Here is a 16,541-nt window from a genome sequence, read left to right as displayed (position 1 = left end):
CTGGTTCTTACTTGGCAGGAGACTCTTAATCTCTCCCACTTCTCCATTTGGGCCAGGCAGTTGCCAGCGTCTTTATGTGGTTTCTGACTCAGGTTATGTTATGTTTTGCCAGTGTCTTAATTGCTAGTATCTCCAGGGCAGGATAATTGTCTTCCAAGAATTCCTGAGATAGGGATTTTGAATTGTCTTGCATGTGATTCACAGGAAAGATGACATTCATACAGTCCTACTCCCCTAGACCGGGAGCCATGGGGGAAATTCCTGGGCTGGTAAACTAAAATTCCATGACTTTCACTCCTACTCAGCAAAGCATATTGGAATTCAATTGGATAAGAGTGACTTCATCCAAGGAGATAAGCCTGAATCTGCTTTAAATTTGTGTGTGTGTGTGTGCATGTGTGTGTAATCCATTTCCAAAATGTAGTCCATTATTATGTATAATACTTAAAATGCTTCATCATAACCAAGTATAAGAACTCAAAGACCATCGTGAAACACCATATTCATGCTCTCTTGGGATTAGCTCAGTCCTCAGAGGGCCCTGAGGAAAATATTGGATAATCTCCTGCCTCTCCACAAGACCTAATGCTTGGAGACACTTAGTTGTTACCTGATAGTAAAGCATTTGAGGCAGAGTTCTCAAGAAAGAAACATAGCACCTTCCTACTTAACTGTGACTGTAGGAAAAGAAGCAGGGTAGATTTTTAGCTGCCTCTGGAGACTCACTGCTGAATCTACCATTTCCCATTTGCAGAAATAAATTGTACAGAAAGGTACTGATTATCTGCCGTGATTATCAACCAGTTAGTGCACAACTCACAAATATAGGGCTAGGTGGGTGTTTACTGGAATCAAAATAATTTTGCCATTGATTAATGTAAAATGTAAAACTATGGGTTAGTACAGACCCATAACTTGTATTAATGTGGAGTTTTTATTAAAGTGGTCTTTGATAAAAATTGGCACTTTTATTTATATCAAGTACTCAGAAATTATGATGCCTATAATGTAGGGAATAATTATTACATGAAAAATATTATAGAAAATCTTTTTTTAAACTCAGCTGTTCTTTTATAGATTTGGATATACAACTCTTCAAATCATGTCACTGGAAGCAGGATTTTTGCATTCAAGAGACTTCTGATTTAAAAGCTGAGCTTTAAAAAGAAAGAAATGTTCTTCCTTATGCTTCAGGAATAGTGAGATAAAGATCTGGAGTATAATGAGCTGGACATTTAAAGAGTCGTCTAGCTGTCCATGTGCCACAGGAAATTAAAAGCTGGATTTTAGAGAGTACAATTTACAGTATGCTTTTGCATTAATTTTGACAGGAGAATTTTACTCATGTTATTCTGACACATTCAGACATTTATAGAATGATTCAGTGGCATACAGTGTAACCAGAGGAAAGTGAGGGAGAGCTTTGTCACCTTGCTCGTAATGTGGACTGTTCTCTAAACGGCCATTTGGAGACTGGAGGTGGAGAACGATGCATTTGAGGGAAAACTCATCCCACTTAACTGTGAAGCCAAATATTTACCAGGGTGTGCAAAAACAGGACAAAACTAACTGCATCCTTGGTGTGCATCAATTAATTATGTTCTTTCCTTCTGTTTGTAGGTTCCACGTGGGAAAAGACATTTCGGCAGATTGGCTTTGAAAGGTAAACAGGGGTTAGCATGTTTGCATGTCTTCAATTCTAGGTTCTCACGTCCTAATTCATTCTAAGTAATTTACTGATGATAAATCAGTGGTCTCACCACCACGACTTTCGGGACTGTGTGTCCATGAGGAAGTCATCATGTTGTCACATGAGCCTCAGTTTCCGTGTAAAGTAGCCTAGCCCTTTGTGTTATAAAATCCCTGCCTGCACACAGGGTGAACATTGTCAAAGTTGTTACATCTTAGTCGCTCCAAGTTAAAAGCTGAGATCACAGCTCTCCTGGCTGAAAACATTCCTACACCAGTGTCTCCCCAAACAGAAAACAAAGTGGACTCATCATAACATTAAACAAAGTAGAGGTAGGGTCAGTAAGGTTACAAACCCACCTGCGTTGGAACTGAGTGGCAGCCTGTGTGACAAATCTCTCCCAGGGGCATTTAGTGTCTTGCATGGAGCTTGCCATGTTGGTACAGCTATTGGAATAGAGAAAAGTGATTTTAATTTCATTTTTACTCTCAAAGCAGATTTTGGCTGGTTCTTTTTATCATATTGAAAATGTGTTTTATGTGTATTAATCACACTGAATGCTTGGAGAAATAATAAAATACTTTAAAATGCTTTTCTTCAGTAGTAAGAGAGAATAGTTCAGCAGCAGGCTGACTGTGGTGGCATTTCCTGTACCATTTTTTATTTGCTTCAAAGATTTATTTCTTTCTCTCAAAAACTCCAATTGAATCAGCACCATCGCTGTAGGTCTCACAGGAAGGCTATTGCAGGAGGCTGGCTTGAGACGAGTAGGTCTCGCAGGCCAACCTAAAATAAAGCACAAAAAAAGTCACTCCTTCATTTTATGTGAAATCTTTTCCCAAAGCACCTTCTTTTGATTCTTCCTTCATATTATGATAAACATATAAAGGGGAGAGAATAACAAATGGGAGTGTCATTAACCAGTTTCAGTAGGACTTTGTCACACTTCCTTTGTCTATTTTGGGGGGTAAGGGGTTAAAATATTTTAAAGGAAATCTCAGACGTTGTGTCATTTCATCCCTACATAGGTTGAGGACATATCTCTGAAAAGAAAAAAATGGGTGTTTTCTTCCGGAATCATGGTGCCACTAATCATGCCAAATGCAAATAACAATAAGTCCTTGGCCTCATGTAGTATCGAGTCAATATTTACATTTCCTGACCATCTCAAAAATGTCATCATGCAGAGACTGGTTTGAGTCGGCATGCTTCTGAAGCCCACACATTCCAGCTTGTCGTGACATCTCGACTAACAATTCTCTCCCAGCTTCATTTTGTTTTTCTTCATGTCATTGTTTTGTCAAGAAGCCAGATTCATTGTTTGGAGAATGTCTCACATTCTGGATTTATCTGTTTGTGGTATCGTTTATCTTGTTATTCTATCCCCCTCTTTCATGCATGTTCAATTTGTTTTCTTTCAGTCACTTGGAACAAGTTCATATCTACTTTTTGTCCTTTTGACACAGGACCACTAGTCGTTTAAAGTTCTTATGTTTCTAGTACAACTGGATGCACAAGGCCATTCAGTATGCTAGACCTGGAGACAGCCATTCCTCCAAGGAGCCCTCCCTTTCTTTGTGGAGAATGGCATTTTGAAATCACAATCTAAATACTAGGGACGCCCATCATATCTGGACCACCAGTGTTTCCAGGCAGTTTCAATACATGTTAGAGCTAGAAAATACCTTTTTTATTTATTTTTATTTTTAAAGATTTATAAGTGTATTCATTTGGGAGTGAGCAGGAGTGGAGGGGCAGAGGGAGAGGGAGAACCAGACTCCCCACTGAGCAAGAAGCCCAATGAAAGGCTCAATCCAGGACCCTGGGACCACGATCCAAGCCAAAGGCAGACGCTTAACCAACTGAGCCATCCAAGCACCCTGAAAATACCTTTTTAAAATAAAAGAATGACCTGAATTCATATATTATTTCCAAATCAAACATAGACTTGCAGAATTTTTAACTTCCCTGGTACTATATTTATACTCATTTTCTTTTTCACTAAAAATTTTGGTTCCTAACAAAACTTAAAACACATATATATATGTATATATATGTACATATATATATATATATATAAGTATATATATGTACTAAATGAAGTATTCTTATTAGGCACCCCAGGAATATTAAATGAAGTTTTAAAGTTTGCTGTCCAGGGCTCCTAGGTGGCTCAGTTGGTTGAGTGTCTGCCTTCAGCTCAGGTCATGATCCCAGGGATCCTGGGACCGAGTCCCATATTGGGCTCCCTGCCCAGCAAGGAGCCTACTTCTCCCTCTCTCTCTGCCTACTGCCCCGCCCCCCGCTTGTTCTCTCTCTCTCTGTGTCAAGTAAATAAATAGAATCTTAAAAAAAATAAAATTTGCTTTCCTTCTTAATTTTATATTACATTAAGGATATATAATTAAGGACTCAAAACTTAAGTTGCTTAAGTTTTTTTTTCTCTGTGGTTGTATTCTAACTTTTTTTTGTATTCTAACTTTTATATGTAATTTAATTCATTTCGGAATCTTTTCAATTTTAATGGATTTTTAAAATTTCCTTTTATTTTTGAATATATGACATTTATATGTCTCCCAGAGCAAATTCTATGTTTTTATATGTATACAGTCTTTTCAGAGAAACATCACCCGAGCTCTGTGTCCTGTGCCCTCTTCTTTCCACAGTTACATGTTTATTAGCTTTTGGTTTAAGCTTTTGGTGTTGATTTTCACATATGCAAGCAGATACTTGTATATAACTGTATCTTTGCCCTGTTCTTGGATGAAGAGTGGCATATTGTATACATTATTCTGTACTTAGATTTTTTTCATCAGGAGTATATTGTGGAAATCATTCCCCATCAGTGTATATAGGTATTCTTCACTCTGTTAACCTACAGTTGCCACTCCTTTAGGTAACATAAAGGATGAGATTGGTTCAATCAGGGATCTTATCTGGTATCAAGCTTTCATAATAATTTCCAGGATTTGAGTGACCAAGGGATACTGGTAATGGAGGGAGAAATCCAGAATATCTTATGTGGCTCCTCATATCCTTCTTTTTCATATTAGATATATATAGTTTTTGGCTCAGAGTGATAGATGAGGTTTCTAAGGAGATTTGCGAGTCCCTCACATAGCAGGAAACATGATTTTGCAACATCTCCAGTTTTACACTTAAGAAATTTGAAAGGCTCATATGACATTCTCCAGAGTTTTAACTCATCAATCTATGGACTGAAGATTTGTTTATCATAACATCTTAAACCACGGTGTTCCTGCTTGAAGCTTTGGATTAATGAAGACTCTCTTCCTAGAAAAAAAATTAGTTATTCTATTTACCCAATGATCTAGTTCATATGTTTACCAGAAACCTAAATCAGGTCACTCACCTTCTTCCCTCAACCCAGTATCTCCTTGGTAATCAGGGAAAAATGGATCACACTCAACTTGCTTTAACTCCTTCTTTTCCAGTACCCTACGGGCAGACATTCAGGCTATTTTTGCTCTTACAGAAAAATGTTTTGATGAATAACCCTGTGCACACTTGTGCTTTTGCCAGAGATCTTAGAGACTAGACTCCCAAGAACAATCAATGAATAAATTATATGGAATTTTGCTAATTTTGCCAAGTTTCACTCCCTAGAATTTCAACAATTTTCACTCCCAGTAGCAATGCATGAAAGTAATTATTTTCCAGAGTTTCACCAGCAGTATATGCTTTCAGACTTGAGATTTTTGCCAGTCTGATAGGTGAGAAGTAGTATCTCAGTGTCCTTTTAATTTGAATTTCTCTTGCATCATTTTTCCATAGAGTAAAGAACGGGTTAAGATCTTTTCTGTCAAGTAAGTGGAGTATGTTGGGCAAGAGCTTCTTCTCAGATGATTAAGGATTCATTGATCAACAGGACTGGACAGTTGAAACATTTTCTTCCTAGCTTGTATGCCCTTAACCTTTCCCTTACTTGATTAATCTAATGAAACAGCTGCCATGTACTAAGCACTATGTTAAATAATTTTCGGTCCATACAGTAACGTCACAGACCAGGAATTGGCAAATGGTTACTGTAAAGGACAGATAATAAATGTTTCAGGTTTTAGGGGCCGCACAATTTCTGTTGTAACTTCTCAATTTTGCCTTTGTAGCAAGAAGAAGCCATAGACGTGGAGTATGGCTGTATTCCAATAAAACTTCATTTACAAAAACAGCCAGCTGTCCATCATTTACTGACCCCCCTCTATAGACTCTGGTTGCCATCTTACAGGTAAAGAAAATATAAGAGAAGTCAGGGCGTCTGCCCATATAGCCATGACCATTGACCAGCATTAGTACCAACCTACATTCAGTTCTAGGTTTGCCTGGTCCCAAATATGAAGATTTTTTATACCAGAACACTCTAAAATCTTGATTATAGGTCTCTTTTGTTTTGTGTTGTTTTCTGTTTCCTACCCCTGTGACTTTGGGCACATGGTCTCAAATCACGATCTTTTTGGATATTCTCATCTGAATAAAGCCAGACAGTGTAAAGTTCATATCACAATGCCTTCCTAAAATTGTTAACTTTCCAACTAGATGTACAAATATAAGTATTGTTAAGGAATATATTGTGTAATGCTTTATTTTTTGAGCTGTAATCTTGACTGGGTCATCATTCTGATCTTTAGATGTTACCTTAAAATGTCATCTTGTATTTTCCCACATTATCCTGTGTTTTCTCACTGAAGTACAGTGAGTGTTCTCTGCATTGCACCCACATCTTAAAATATAGAACAAATATTGATCTTCGGGGTTATTGTCCATTTACAGTTGCAAAGACCGTGTCAGGTAGTGCTGTTAGATGTGGTTGTGCTTTTTTTTCTTCTGGAGTTTTAAGCTTTTCTTTCTCTTAAAGGGAATTCCAATTATATCTTAAATGAAGCTATCTGGTTCTTTAGAGCAATTGCATGGAGATATTGATCCTTTTGTCGCTATGTTCTTTGAAGTTTGTCCATCAATCTGTTTGCTAACAGATTATTTTAAAGTGACCACATCTAAAGAAAAGAAGTGACTGAGTCAGCTAAAGCTTCAAAGTCTTCTCCAAGAATAAGAAAGCAAAGGTGCCCTTTGTTGGACATTTTGTAACTGAAAGGAAGACCCAGGGATCTGTCCTACCTGTTCTCCTTGCAGGAGCACTTGCCATGAGATGGTGTTCAGCCAATTCCTTTCTGGAATCTGTGGGATTATATACAGTATCTCAGAATAAATACACATCAATACAGTTTATGTGGCTCATGAAAATATGTTATATTCCCCTTGTAGACAATCACATTGGCCCTCTGTGGGGGATAGCAGGAGTTTATTTTAGAACTTCATTATAGGGGCGTAATGTAACACAAGAAGGACATAGGTGGGTTCCTAATTCCTGGGAAATCTTACTGCTGCCTATTTTAAAATAATAATCTATTACTGATCTCTTACCCCTCTTTACTTAAAAAGCAGAAAACATTTTTATATGAATTTATTTTTTATTGGTGTTCAATTTTCCAACATATAGAATAACACCCAGTGCTCATCCCATCAAGTGCCCCCCTCAGTGCCCATCACCCAGTCACCCCCACCCCCCGCCCACCTCCCCTTCCACCCCCCCTCGTTCGTTTCCCAGAGTTTTGAGTCTCTCGTGTTCTGTCTCCCTTTCTGATATTTCCCACTCATTTTTTCTCCTTTCCCCTTTATTCCCTTTCAAGAAAACTTATTCTTAATGAATCTGTAGAATCAGCACAATACCTCCGATGATATTATTACTCACAGTACTGCATGTGACTTTATTTGATGCTCTACTTGAATTGTGGAATGAAGTCTCTTTCCCCTTCAAAGAATACTTGAAAATATAAATCACCCTGAAAACAGTCTGCTATGATGAAACACAAATATTCCAAGGATTTTTTTCCCCAATGTGGTCATAATTCACAAACCATTGTCTCGGGGGGGGGGTCGATAATTCCTCCCTTGCATCTCTCCTGTAAGGACCTTCCACCCACCATTCTAGTTTTAAACATTATTGCTTTTGTGTAATCTTTCCCAATGGCTTCCTCCCAGGGCCCCTCTTCTTCCGTCCACACTTCCTACACTCTTCTTATATGGCATATTAGTACCACACCACAGTGGATGAAATATGGACATATGTTATCAAGTACCTCATATTATGTGACATATGGACATATTGTATTGAACTTTATCTTCTGTGTTTCTCTCCCTTTGGACCTTGATGTTATAAGTGTGTGAAGGATGAGACTGTCTCATTACTGTGGTGCCCAGGGCACTCTTGCCATATTCTAGGTTATCAGACATGTGTTGAGTACAGAACTGAGTCTTCTGTGGGGAGGGGCCCAGAAATTTGGTTGGAGAGTAATTATATCAGAGTGGGCTTCTTGGGAAGCAGGAGACCAGGGTCCCAGCATCTCTTCTTCACAGCATCACAGCAGCTGGTGAGAGGATAGGGCAGGCTGCAGCTACAGCCTGCTCATCCCTGAAAGCATAAGGACAAAGACTTGGCTTTATTCTATGTGTCAGTGTGAGTGATCACTTAACTCACTGACCATTCTATTAACATGGATTCTTCTGAGTCTTTCCTCTCAAACAACCAAGTCTAATGTTCTTGGTTCAGCACCAGCTGCTCCCCATCACAGGATCCCTACAATAGGATTGAGAACTGCACCGGGGCAGGAGCCATGTTTGTCCTGTCAACTGAGACACCTTGCACCTAACTCACTTAGATGAGCAAAGTGAAGTGGCTGGATAAAGGAAGTAAGAAGTGAGGATCTTATTCTGTGGCAACAGAACCAGAGGAGGGCTTAGCAAACATCTTTGTATTGCCTTTCATTGGCTTTGCCCCCATTCTTGCCTATGGTGCTTTTCAGGACACTGCGGTTGCTCGTGCCCAGCCCCCACCTCCTCCCAGAGCCTTCCCCTAACCCCACTGACCACCACCCCCAGGGTCCCTCTTCTGTCTTCCCTTTCCATACTGTCTTTTAGAACAAAGCCACCAGGTATATTCATTAGCTTATATGTACTTGTCCGTGTCTTAGACTAGATCTGTCCTTCTGAAGGCAGGACCTCTGTCTGGCTGTCTTATAATCTCTACTGTCAGCTCAGGAGGTGGCAAATAGTAGGCACTTAATGACTGTTTGATACACAAATGGCCTTTCAAATAAATATTAGCATGTCATTTCTCTGTCGGCCCAGCCCCATGGAATCTATTCTTTCTGAAAAATTGTATTTTCTGTTAGCTTTGGAGAATGAACAGATTCCTTAGGAAATGAAGGCCAATTTTTAAATTCTTTGCCCTCTTCCAGCTTTATGTGTAAATCACTAGCTGCATTATTGAAATTAATGCTGTTTCTGCAGGTAATGCTATATAAAATGTGAAAAATAATGAAAAGCTACACTCCAGTGATGGATATATGATTTTGCATATGAAACCTTGCATCCAAGAAATGTGGTGGTTAAGTGAGATCAATTATGACAGAAACAAAGATACTGATTTCTATAGTTACTGCTATGTTTTCCCGAATTTTAAAAATTAAGGTCATAAGTTTGTAAGATATAATGGATAATTTTGAATACCTATTCATTTAGATCAAGACAAGTATTTCTTTATGTTGCCTCTTGGGGAAGAATCTAGAAAAGAAAACATATTAAATCCAAATCACATCATTGCTAATATTGTGGTCTGTGGAGTCAAGCAAAGAAGGTTGTAGCTGGGCTTTGGCAATGCGCAATCATACTCCTAGCAGTGAACCCGGCAGAGGTACATGGTAGATACTTCTCAATTAAATCATTTACCCTGTTGTTGTGTTGGCTTTCTGAAAGATGAGCTACTCAATTCTTTAATTCCTTCAGACTGCATTTAAGTATTCCTGGAAGCTTTAGCAAGCTATTTTGAAATCATGATATAAAATTTTTGTCAAAAGAATTTATATGCAGAAAATGACTAGATGAAAAAGATGCACCTGTGTTTTGGTGTTTAAAATTAAGCCCAACGTATATGTTTATTCATTTATTTTTTGAACATTTTCAAACCAGCCTCTACTTTGTGCCCACCTCTGGGCTAGATTTGGGTTTTCAGAGGAACGTGGAGTTAGATGTTTGTAAAGACCTATTGAATGCTGGCCTCTCTGAGTAGTGCTTTGCTTATCTGATTTATTGAATTCTCACAACATTCTGGAGTTGGATTCTGCTGACTTATGCTAGGCTATCTAACAAGCTCAAATCCCAGTGACTTGGGGGATGCTTTCTTTCTCCATCCCTTGTTGTCACATTCTCACACTTTCCAGGAGAGCTTCCCAAATAAACCACCTGCACACAGGTCCTCTGGTCCAGGTTGGCCTTTGGAAAACCTGAAATAAGATACCAGCACTAAGGTATCTTAACTGATACTAAACTAAGAAGCTTGGATTCCAATTCTTTTGAAAGATTTTATTTATTTGTTTGAGAAAGAGAGAACAAGCATGAGTGGAGGGACAAAGGGAGAGGGAGAAGCAGGCTCTCCTCTGAGCAGGGAGCCCGACATGGGGCTTGATCCCAGGACCCCAGGATCATGACCCAAGCTGAAGGCTGACTCTTCACTGACTGAGCCACCCAGGTGTCCATTAGATGCCAATTTTATCTTTGGTATTGATTTATTCTGTGAGTACAAAACAGCCCTATTATTATTTGTAATATTATTATTTTAATCAACAATTATGAACCTTCAGAAAAATTTGGTTTGTAACTTCTTGGAGAACATAGGTGGTGTCACAGATTGCTGATTTCTTTCTCAAATTATAAAATTTACAAGTGTTTATTCTCCTCCCTCAACTACTTGGGACTACATGGGCAATGGGAGTTAAATTGGGGTCATAGAAAATGCAGTTTGATATCCCAGGGACCCCAAAGGGAACCTCTCCCTTCTTTTGCAGATGGTTACATTAAGGCACAGAGAAATTAAGCGAAAAGCTAGAAAGAGGATTTCTTAAATTGGGGTGGGTCAAAATCCAGATCTGTGTTTAAATATCATATATTCAATGAAATGGAATTTTATTACTAATGTATTTATTTTGCCACCATTTAGTAAGAATAATTTCATCATTATTCAACTAAGTAATGATATTCAACTGAGCATTGTAGACACGACTCTGCATGCCTCATCTCTCCCCACTCTGCTGCAGTGGCTGTTAGCACCATGCCAGATCATGCACGTAGAAACCAAGAGCTCCTACATCCAGTGTCTACAGGGCTTGTAAGTAGTAGTAGATGGATTTATTCTCTGAACAACAGCCATTCAACCTGCTTTCTTGCCTTAGGCCACAGTGACAGTTGTCAAAGATGACTCTATTGTCCTTTACTCTTTTTTTTAAGATTTTATTTATTTATTTATGAGAGACACAGAGAAAGGCAGAGACAGAGAAGCAGAGAGGCAGAGGGAGAAGCAGGCACCCTGCGGAGAGCCTGCTGCAGAACTTGATCCCAGGACCCTGGGGTCACACCCTGAGCTGGAGGTAGACACTCAACCACTGAGCCACCCAGGTGTCCCTATTGTCCTTTACTCTTAATGCCCCCTACTGTGTGTGTATGTGCGTGCATATGCGTGTGCACATGTGTGCAAGCATGTTTTAAGAAAAGTAGGTGATTCACATTCCCTGCTTCACACCATTACAGCTGACACACAATCCAGAATCCTCATCACAGCATTAGAAAGGCTAAATTGAGAGCCCTGGGGTTCAAAGAAGGGCCCCTTATGGTAGAAATATTCATAGCAATTCTACGGATATACTCCTCATATAGAATAAAGCAAACACCTAGGCGTTTTGCCTTGAAACAGTGAGACAAGCTTGGAAAAACACCAAGGAATCAGATGGCTTAATTCTCTCTGCATTCCACCATCATTCTTTGACATTTCCTGAGCTTTTGTTAAAGTCACAGATTTGAGTTCTCTCAGATGATGGTAGTGTGCATATTTCAAATAATCTTTGTCACTAAGAGACTTCGTTTTGTTTAATAAATATTTTCCTCCTCTCTATTAGTTCATTTTCAAAAATGTATCACTAAATAAAAGATCAAGCACAGTACTAAGAATATTGTTTTCCATAACTATATCCAGGGAACTCAGATTCATTGCGAGTGGCTAACCAAAGCCCTCAATTTAAAAGATTTTAGGCAAAAATGCATGCTGTGGGCAGATCAGGGAGATACCTGCCCTGGGTGTGGAGGGAGTAGAAGCATGCCTGCCCCTGCTCTCCATTCTCAAGGAGACCGTGGACTGTGCCAGGGTGGTCATCCTCACACTCCCAGACTAGCCTAGTGGATGTCACCATTTGGAATCAAAATGTATACAATAGGGGGGATGCCTGGGTGGTGCAGCGGTTTGGCGCCTGCCTTTGGCCCAGGGCACGATCCTGGAGACCCGGGATCGAATCCCACATCGGGCTCCCGGTGCATGGAGCCTGCTTCTCCTCTGCCTGTGTCTCTGCCTCTCTCTCTCTCTCTCTGTGACTATCATAAAAAAATAATGTATACAACAGGGATTTGCAAGGATGTGGTGTCTAGCAGTCTCCTTAAGCACCATTAGAGAAAACTGCTGTGTTATGACTAAGACCCAACTGTGTTCAATTTTATCTTAGTCTAAATAAAGTACTGGCTCTAAAGCACACCTGTAAGATAACCAGAATTCTGTCCTAGATTTTCTTTAAACTCACGGTCATGAGATAGCTATATTTCATCATAGATAATAGATAGAGATCCCAATCATTCTTGTTATAAGCATTCACTCAGTGCTGTCTCAGTCTATCCAGGCTACTGTAATAGGACACCACAGACTGAGTGGCTAAGAAACAAACTTTATTTCTCACAGCTATCGGGGCTGAGAAGGCTAAAATCAAGGCACTGGCAGATTCAGTGTTGGACAGAAGGAATGATTCCTGATACATAGACAGCTGTTTTTCTCATTGTGTCCTTCATGGCAGAAAGACCAGGATTGCTCCATCAGTTACGTGGCTGATTCTTTGATTTCTGCTCAAGTCATGATCTAGGGGTCCCAGGATAGAGTAGTAGTGCCTTGGGCCCCATGTCTAGAATGGAGTCTGCTTGGGATTCTCTCTCTACCTCTTCCTCTGCTGCTCCCCTCACTTTCTCTATCTCAAATAAATAAATAAATCTTTAAAAAGAGAGAGAGAGAGAGAAAGTGTAGGAGAGCTCTCTGGGGACTCTCTTATTAGGGCATTAATCCCATTCATGAGGATCCCACACTTATGACTCCCAAAGGCCCACCTTTTAATTCTATCACATTGGAGATTAGGATTGCAACATTTGAATTTTGAGGTGACACAGACATTCAGCGCATAGGAAGTGCCTATAACTCCCACACAATTGGAAGAAAAGTTAGAAGATCTTACATTTGTGGCTTTTACATCTCTGTGATAACATGTAATCCATTTTATTGAATGTTTCTTGTGCAATTGATCAAAATTGCCATTTTCTTTGATCTGCCAAAATATCTTGTGTATACTTGAAACAGATTAAAAGCTACACACTAGATGTGTGTGTTTGTGATACGCACACACAAAAGTGGATGATTTACATTTCTTAGGCTGTTGAAAGCTTTACCCTAGGACTTTGGCTCTCAATTTAGAAAGTGACTTTTTAAATTCAAGTATAGTGACATCATTTAATAAGTATTTGGTGAACAGATCTGTTTTTCTTCTAGAAAAAAATGTAATCCTTCATTAAAATTTCTCTTTCTTTTAAAGTATGGATGGAAAAAAAGATTTTCTGATTTGTGATCTCCATCTTCACTAAGCAGGTAATTATGCCTAATATAAACAGTCTGAATTCATGAGTGATAAAGATCGAGCCTACGGAAAATGGTGCGTTCTTGAATTAAAAACCTAAATTCTCAGGTGGTTTCCTTGGCACCTTCTTCTGTACAAAATTAGAGGTACCAGCAGGAATGTTTTAGATTTCATTAGTGACATGAACAAGTGAACTGTATAATGTATCACTTAAAGATTTCAAGTTTTAGTGTAGACAGCATGATGAATAATAGGAAATTCATGCTGTTTGATTACAGAGGTAAAAGTTGGATGTTGAGTCTGTAAAATAGAATGCTTTGGAGAATTATGCTAATAGTTACAGGCATGGGGTTCAGATTTCTTACTTGCTCTACATCCTACTTACAAGTCTGAAATTAGCTCTTAAATAGCTCAAACTACTATGAAATCTCTTTTCCAGTTAAACACCTTAGCTAGAGACCAAGACATTATTGGTTACATAAAGTGGCAGTTTGTGGGAGCATCTGGGTGGTTCAGCAAGTCAGGGGTTGGACTCCTGGTTTCTGTTCAGGTCATAATCTCAGGGTCCTGGGATTGATCCCTGCACTGAGCTATGCAGTTAGCGGGGAGTCTGCCTGAGGATTCTCTCTCTCCTTCTCCCTTTGTCTCCCTACCACCTCATGCACATGTGCTCTCTCTCTCTCTCTCAAATTCATAAATCTTTTTTTAAAAAGTGGCAGTTTGTGTCAAGCCTAGCTCATAGGAATGTTGGAGTTTTCCATCAGGACTCTTAGAAATGCATCATCCTAGATGAACAAAGGCCCACCCTATTCTTCCTTGGGAATGTGGAACAGCCTTCTGCATTATCTTATTTCCCTATCCCAATATTTCCATATCCCCTTCCTGCTAGACAGGAAAACTAAGTCATTTTTACTAACGCAGATATAATGAAATCATTCATTTCCTACCGGATCAATTTCTAAGTCTTCAACCTTAATATACCAAACCTTCCCAAACTGGGTCTCCACCCACATTTCCAGTCAAATTATCTCTCACTACTTCCTTCTACACACATTCTCAGTTTTCTGAAGATTGTATTCTGAATCCACCCCAAACTTTCTAGCCTCTGTTTCTTTCTAGAATACCCTTTCATGCCTTATTTTCAAAATCTTGCCTCATATAGGCATTTCCCTTATGAGAAACTTCCTTAAGAGGTCGCCTCACCTCTTTCTGACACCTCCTTGCCCTGATTTTACATGTTATGTGTAATTTCTCTTCATCAACCTTTTACCTTTCAGATAGCATCCATGCTAAACAGAACCATAGTCATGGTTGACTGTGCAGCACAATGCCTTATGCAGAGCAGATACAAAATAACATTTGTTGCACAAATTTCAGAGACAGTTGGTATGCTCCACTTTATCAAAAATGTTTTCATCTGCATAAGGAAGAGGATTTGCAGAGTTTGCATCTGCCTACCTGAATATCATTTTATAGCAGGGAAAACTTTAAGGAGAGAATATTTTATGAAGATAGAGTATTCTCTTCTGATGGAAGAAGAAGAGTAGTTTAGAAATCCTCAGGTCATTGTATCACATAAAATCCTCAGGTCATTGTATCACATAAAAGAGTCCTTATTTCAGAAGGATTGTATAAAATAATTATAATTTGTTGGCAATGCAGACTGTATTTTCCTTTGACTCTACGAGTACAGTTTCAGAAGTCATCCCACATATATTGAAATGTGTTTAAAGTCCTTAAAAGTGAGGGTGCCTGGGTGGCTCAGTGGTTGAGCATCTGCCTTTGGGTCAGGGCGTGATCCAGGTGTCCTGGGATCGAGTCCTGCATCAGGCTTTTTGCAAGGAGCCTGCTTATCCCTCTGCCTGTGTGTCTGCCTCTCTCTCTCTGTGTTTCTTTGAATACATAAATAAAATATTTCTAAAAATAAAGTCCTTGAAAGTGGAAAAATTATGAATATTTTTGCATATCTGTGGTCATGGCTATATGAGTGAGCAGCATTATTTAGTATTTTTAGTTTTTCACATGAAGGTCTTAGGACTTGGGAATCAATGCTGCTGCATTCTGTCACTGTGGTGAATTAGAAGTGGCTTGTCTTATCCTGAGAGGTTGAGTGAATTTTTTTTTTCCCGCAGAAATTGTGTTGTAGGTCATACTTGAGAAGGAAATAGTTCTAGGTTCCCACCCCCACAACTCTTACTGGCACAGTAGGTGGTGAGGAAAAACAAGCACACAAACCTGCTCTTCAAACAAGAGCCAGAGACAGGTGGTGATAAACTTCCATGGCAGAGCAAATTCACTAACATCTTTTATTTCTGCTCTCATCTCATGACCGGTGAACACTAAAAAACCCAAGAGCACTATTCACAGAGCAAATGGAAAATGTTGAACGGTGAACAAGTCAATAGCACAGGGAAGTATCCATATTAAATGAGAGGAGTCAGAGAAGCCACAGAGATAGTTTCAAATGGCTTCTACCGGATGCTGTTCATTGACATGCTTGTCATAGACAGAAAATTGTTTTCACTTGGTCATCATGAGAACTGTTTGGGTTTACAGTCTTCTCTGCACTCTGCTCTGACAGGTGAAATGTATTTACTTAGAAATCGACACAGATAATAGAATTCCATACTGGAATGAATGTAATTTCAGTGAATATGTGCGTTTTGTATTAGAGCACTAATGGATGTACACTACCGTCTGGTGGATTAGGAGGCCCTTGTCCCCAGAAATCTGAAGCCAAGTGCTCAGGCTTTGCCTCCAACTGTTGGGTATTCACTAACACTTTCCAGAAAACAGGTGTGTAACTTCTTGAAAGAAAATTGTGGTAAGATATGAACATTGTTCTGCTTGACTCATTCATTTTTACTAGGATACATCTGCTGAATGGCTGAATGCTTAATGTTGGTCTCCACCTCTCCCAACCCAGGATGCTAGTATGGGTTATAAATTATCCACTCATTACTCTGGGTTACTTTAAGGGAAGAAAAAAAGCCAAAACAAACAGACAAATAAAAAACAAAAACCCACTCCATCTTTTGAAGAGGGGCATCAGGTAGAGATAAAAA

General features: G+C 39.2%; 1 protein-coding gene across 2 annotated transcripts in view; it reads left to right on the top strand.

Moving 5' to 3' along the window:
* The window catches only part of PIEZO2 (piezo type mechanosensitive ion channel component 2), a 447,149-nt gene that overhangs the window by 221,384 nt on the left and 209,224 nt on the right, over nucleotides 1-16,541 (top strand). For both annotated transcript variants that reach the window (XM_055324440.1, XM_055324441.1), the window contains exon 4: nucleotides 1,621-1,663. In XM_055324440.1, coding sequence (XP_055180415.1) covers nucleotides 1,621-1,663 — 43 coding nt within the window. The remainder of the gene's footprint in view (nucleotides 1-1,620; nucleotides 1,664-16,541) is intronic.

This window comes from Nyctereutes procyonoides, unplaced genomic scaffold (assembly GCF_905146905.1).
Source record: "Nyctereutes procyonoides isolate TBG_1078 unplaced genomic scaffold, NYPRO_anot_genome, whole genome shotgun sequence".
Taxonomy (NCBI): Eukaryota; Metazoa; Chordata; class Mammalia; order Carnivora; family Canidae; genus Nyctereutes; species Nyctereutes procyonoides.
This window is presented reverse-complemented; position numbering and strand designations above follow the sequence as displayed.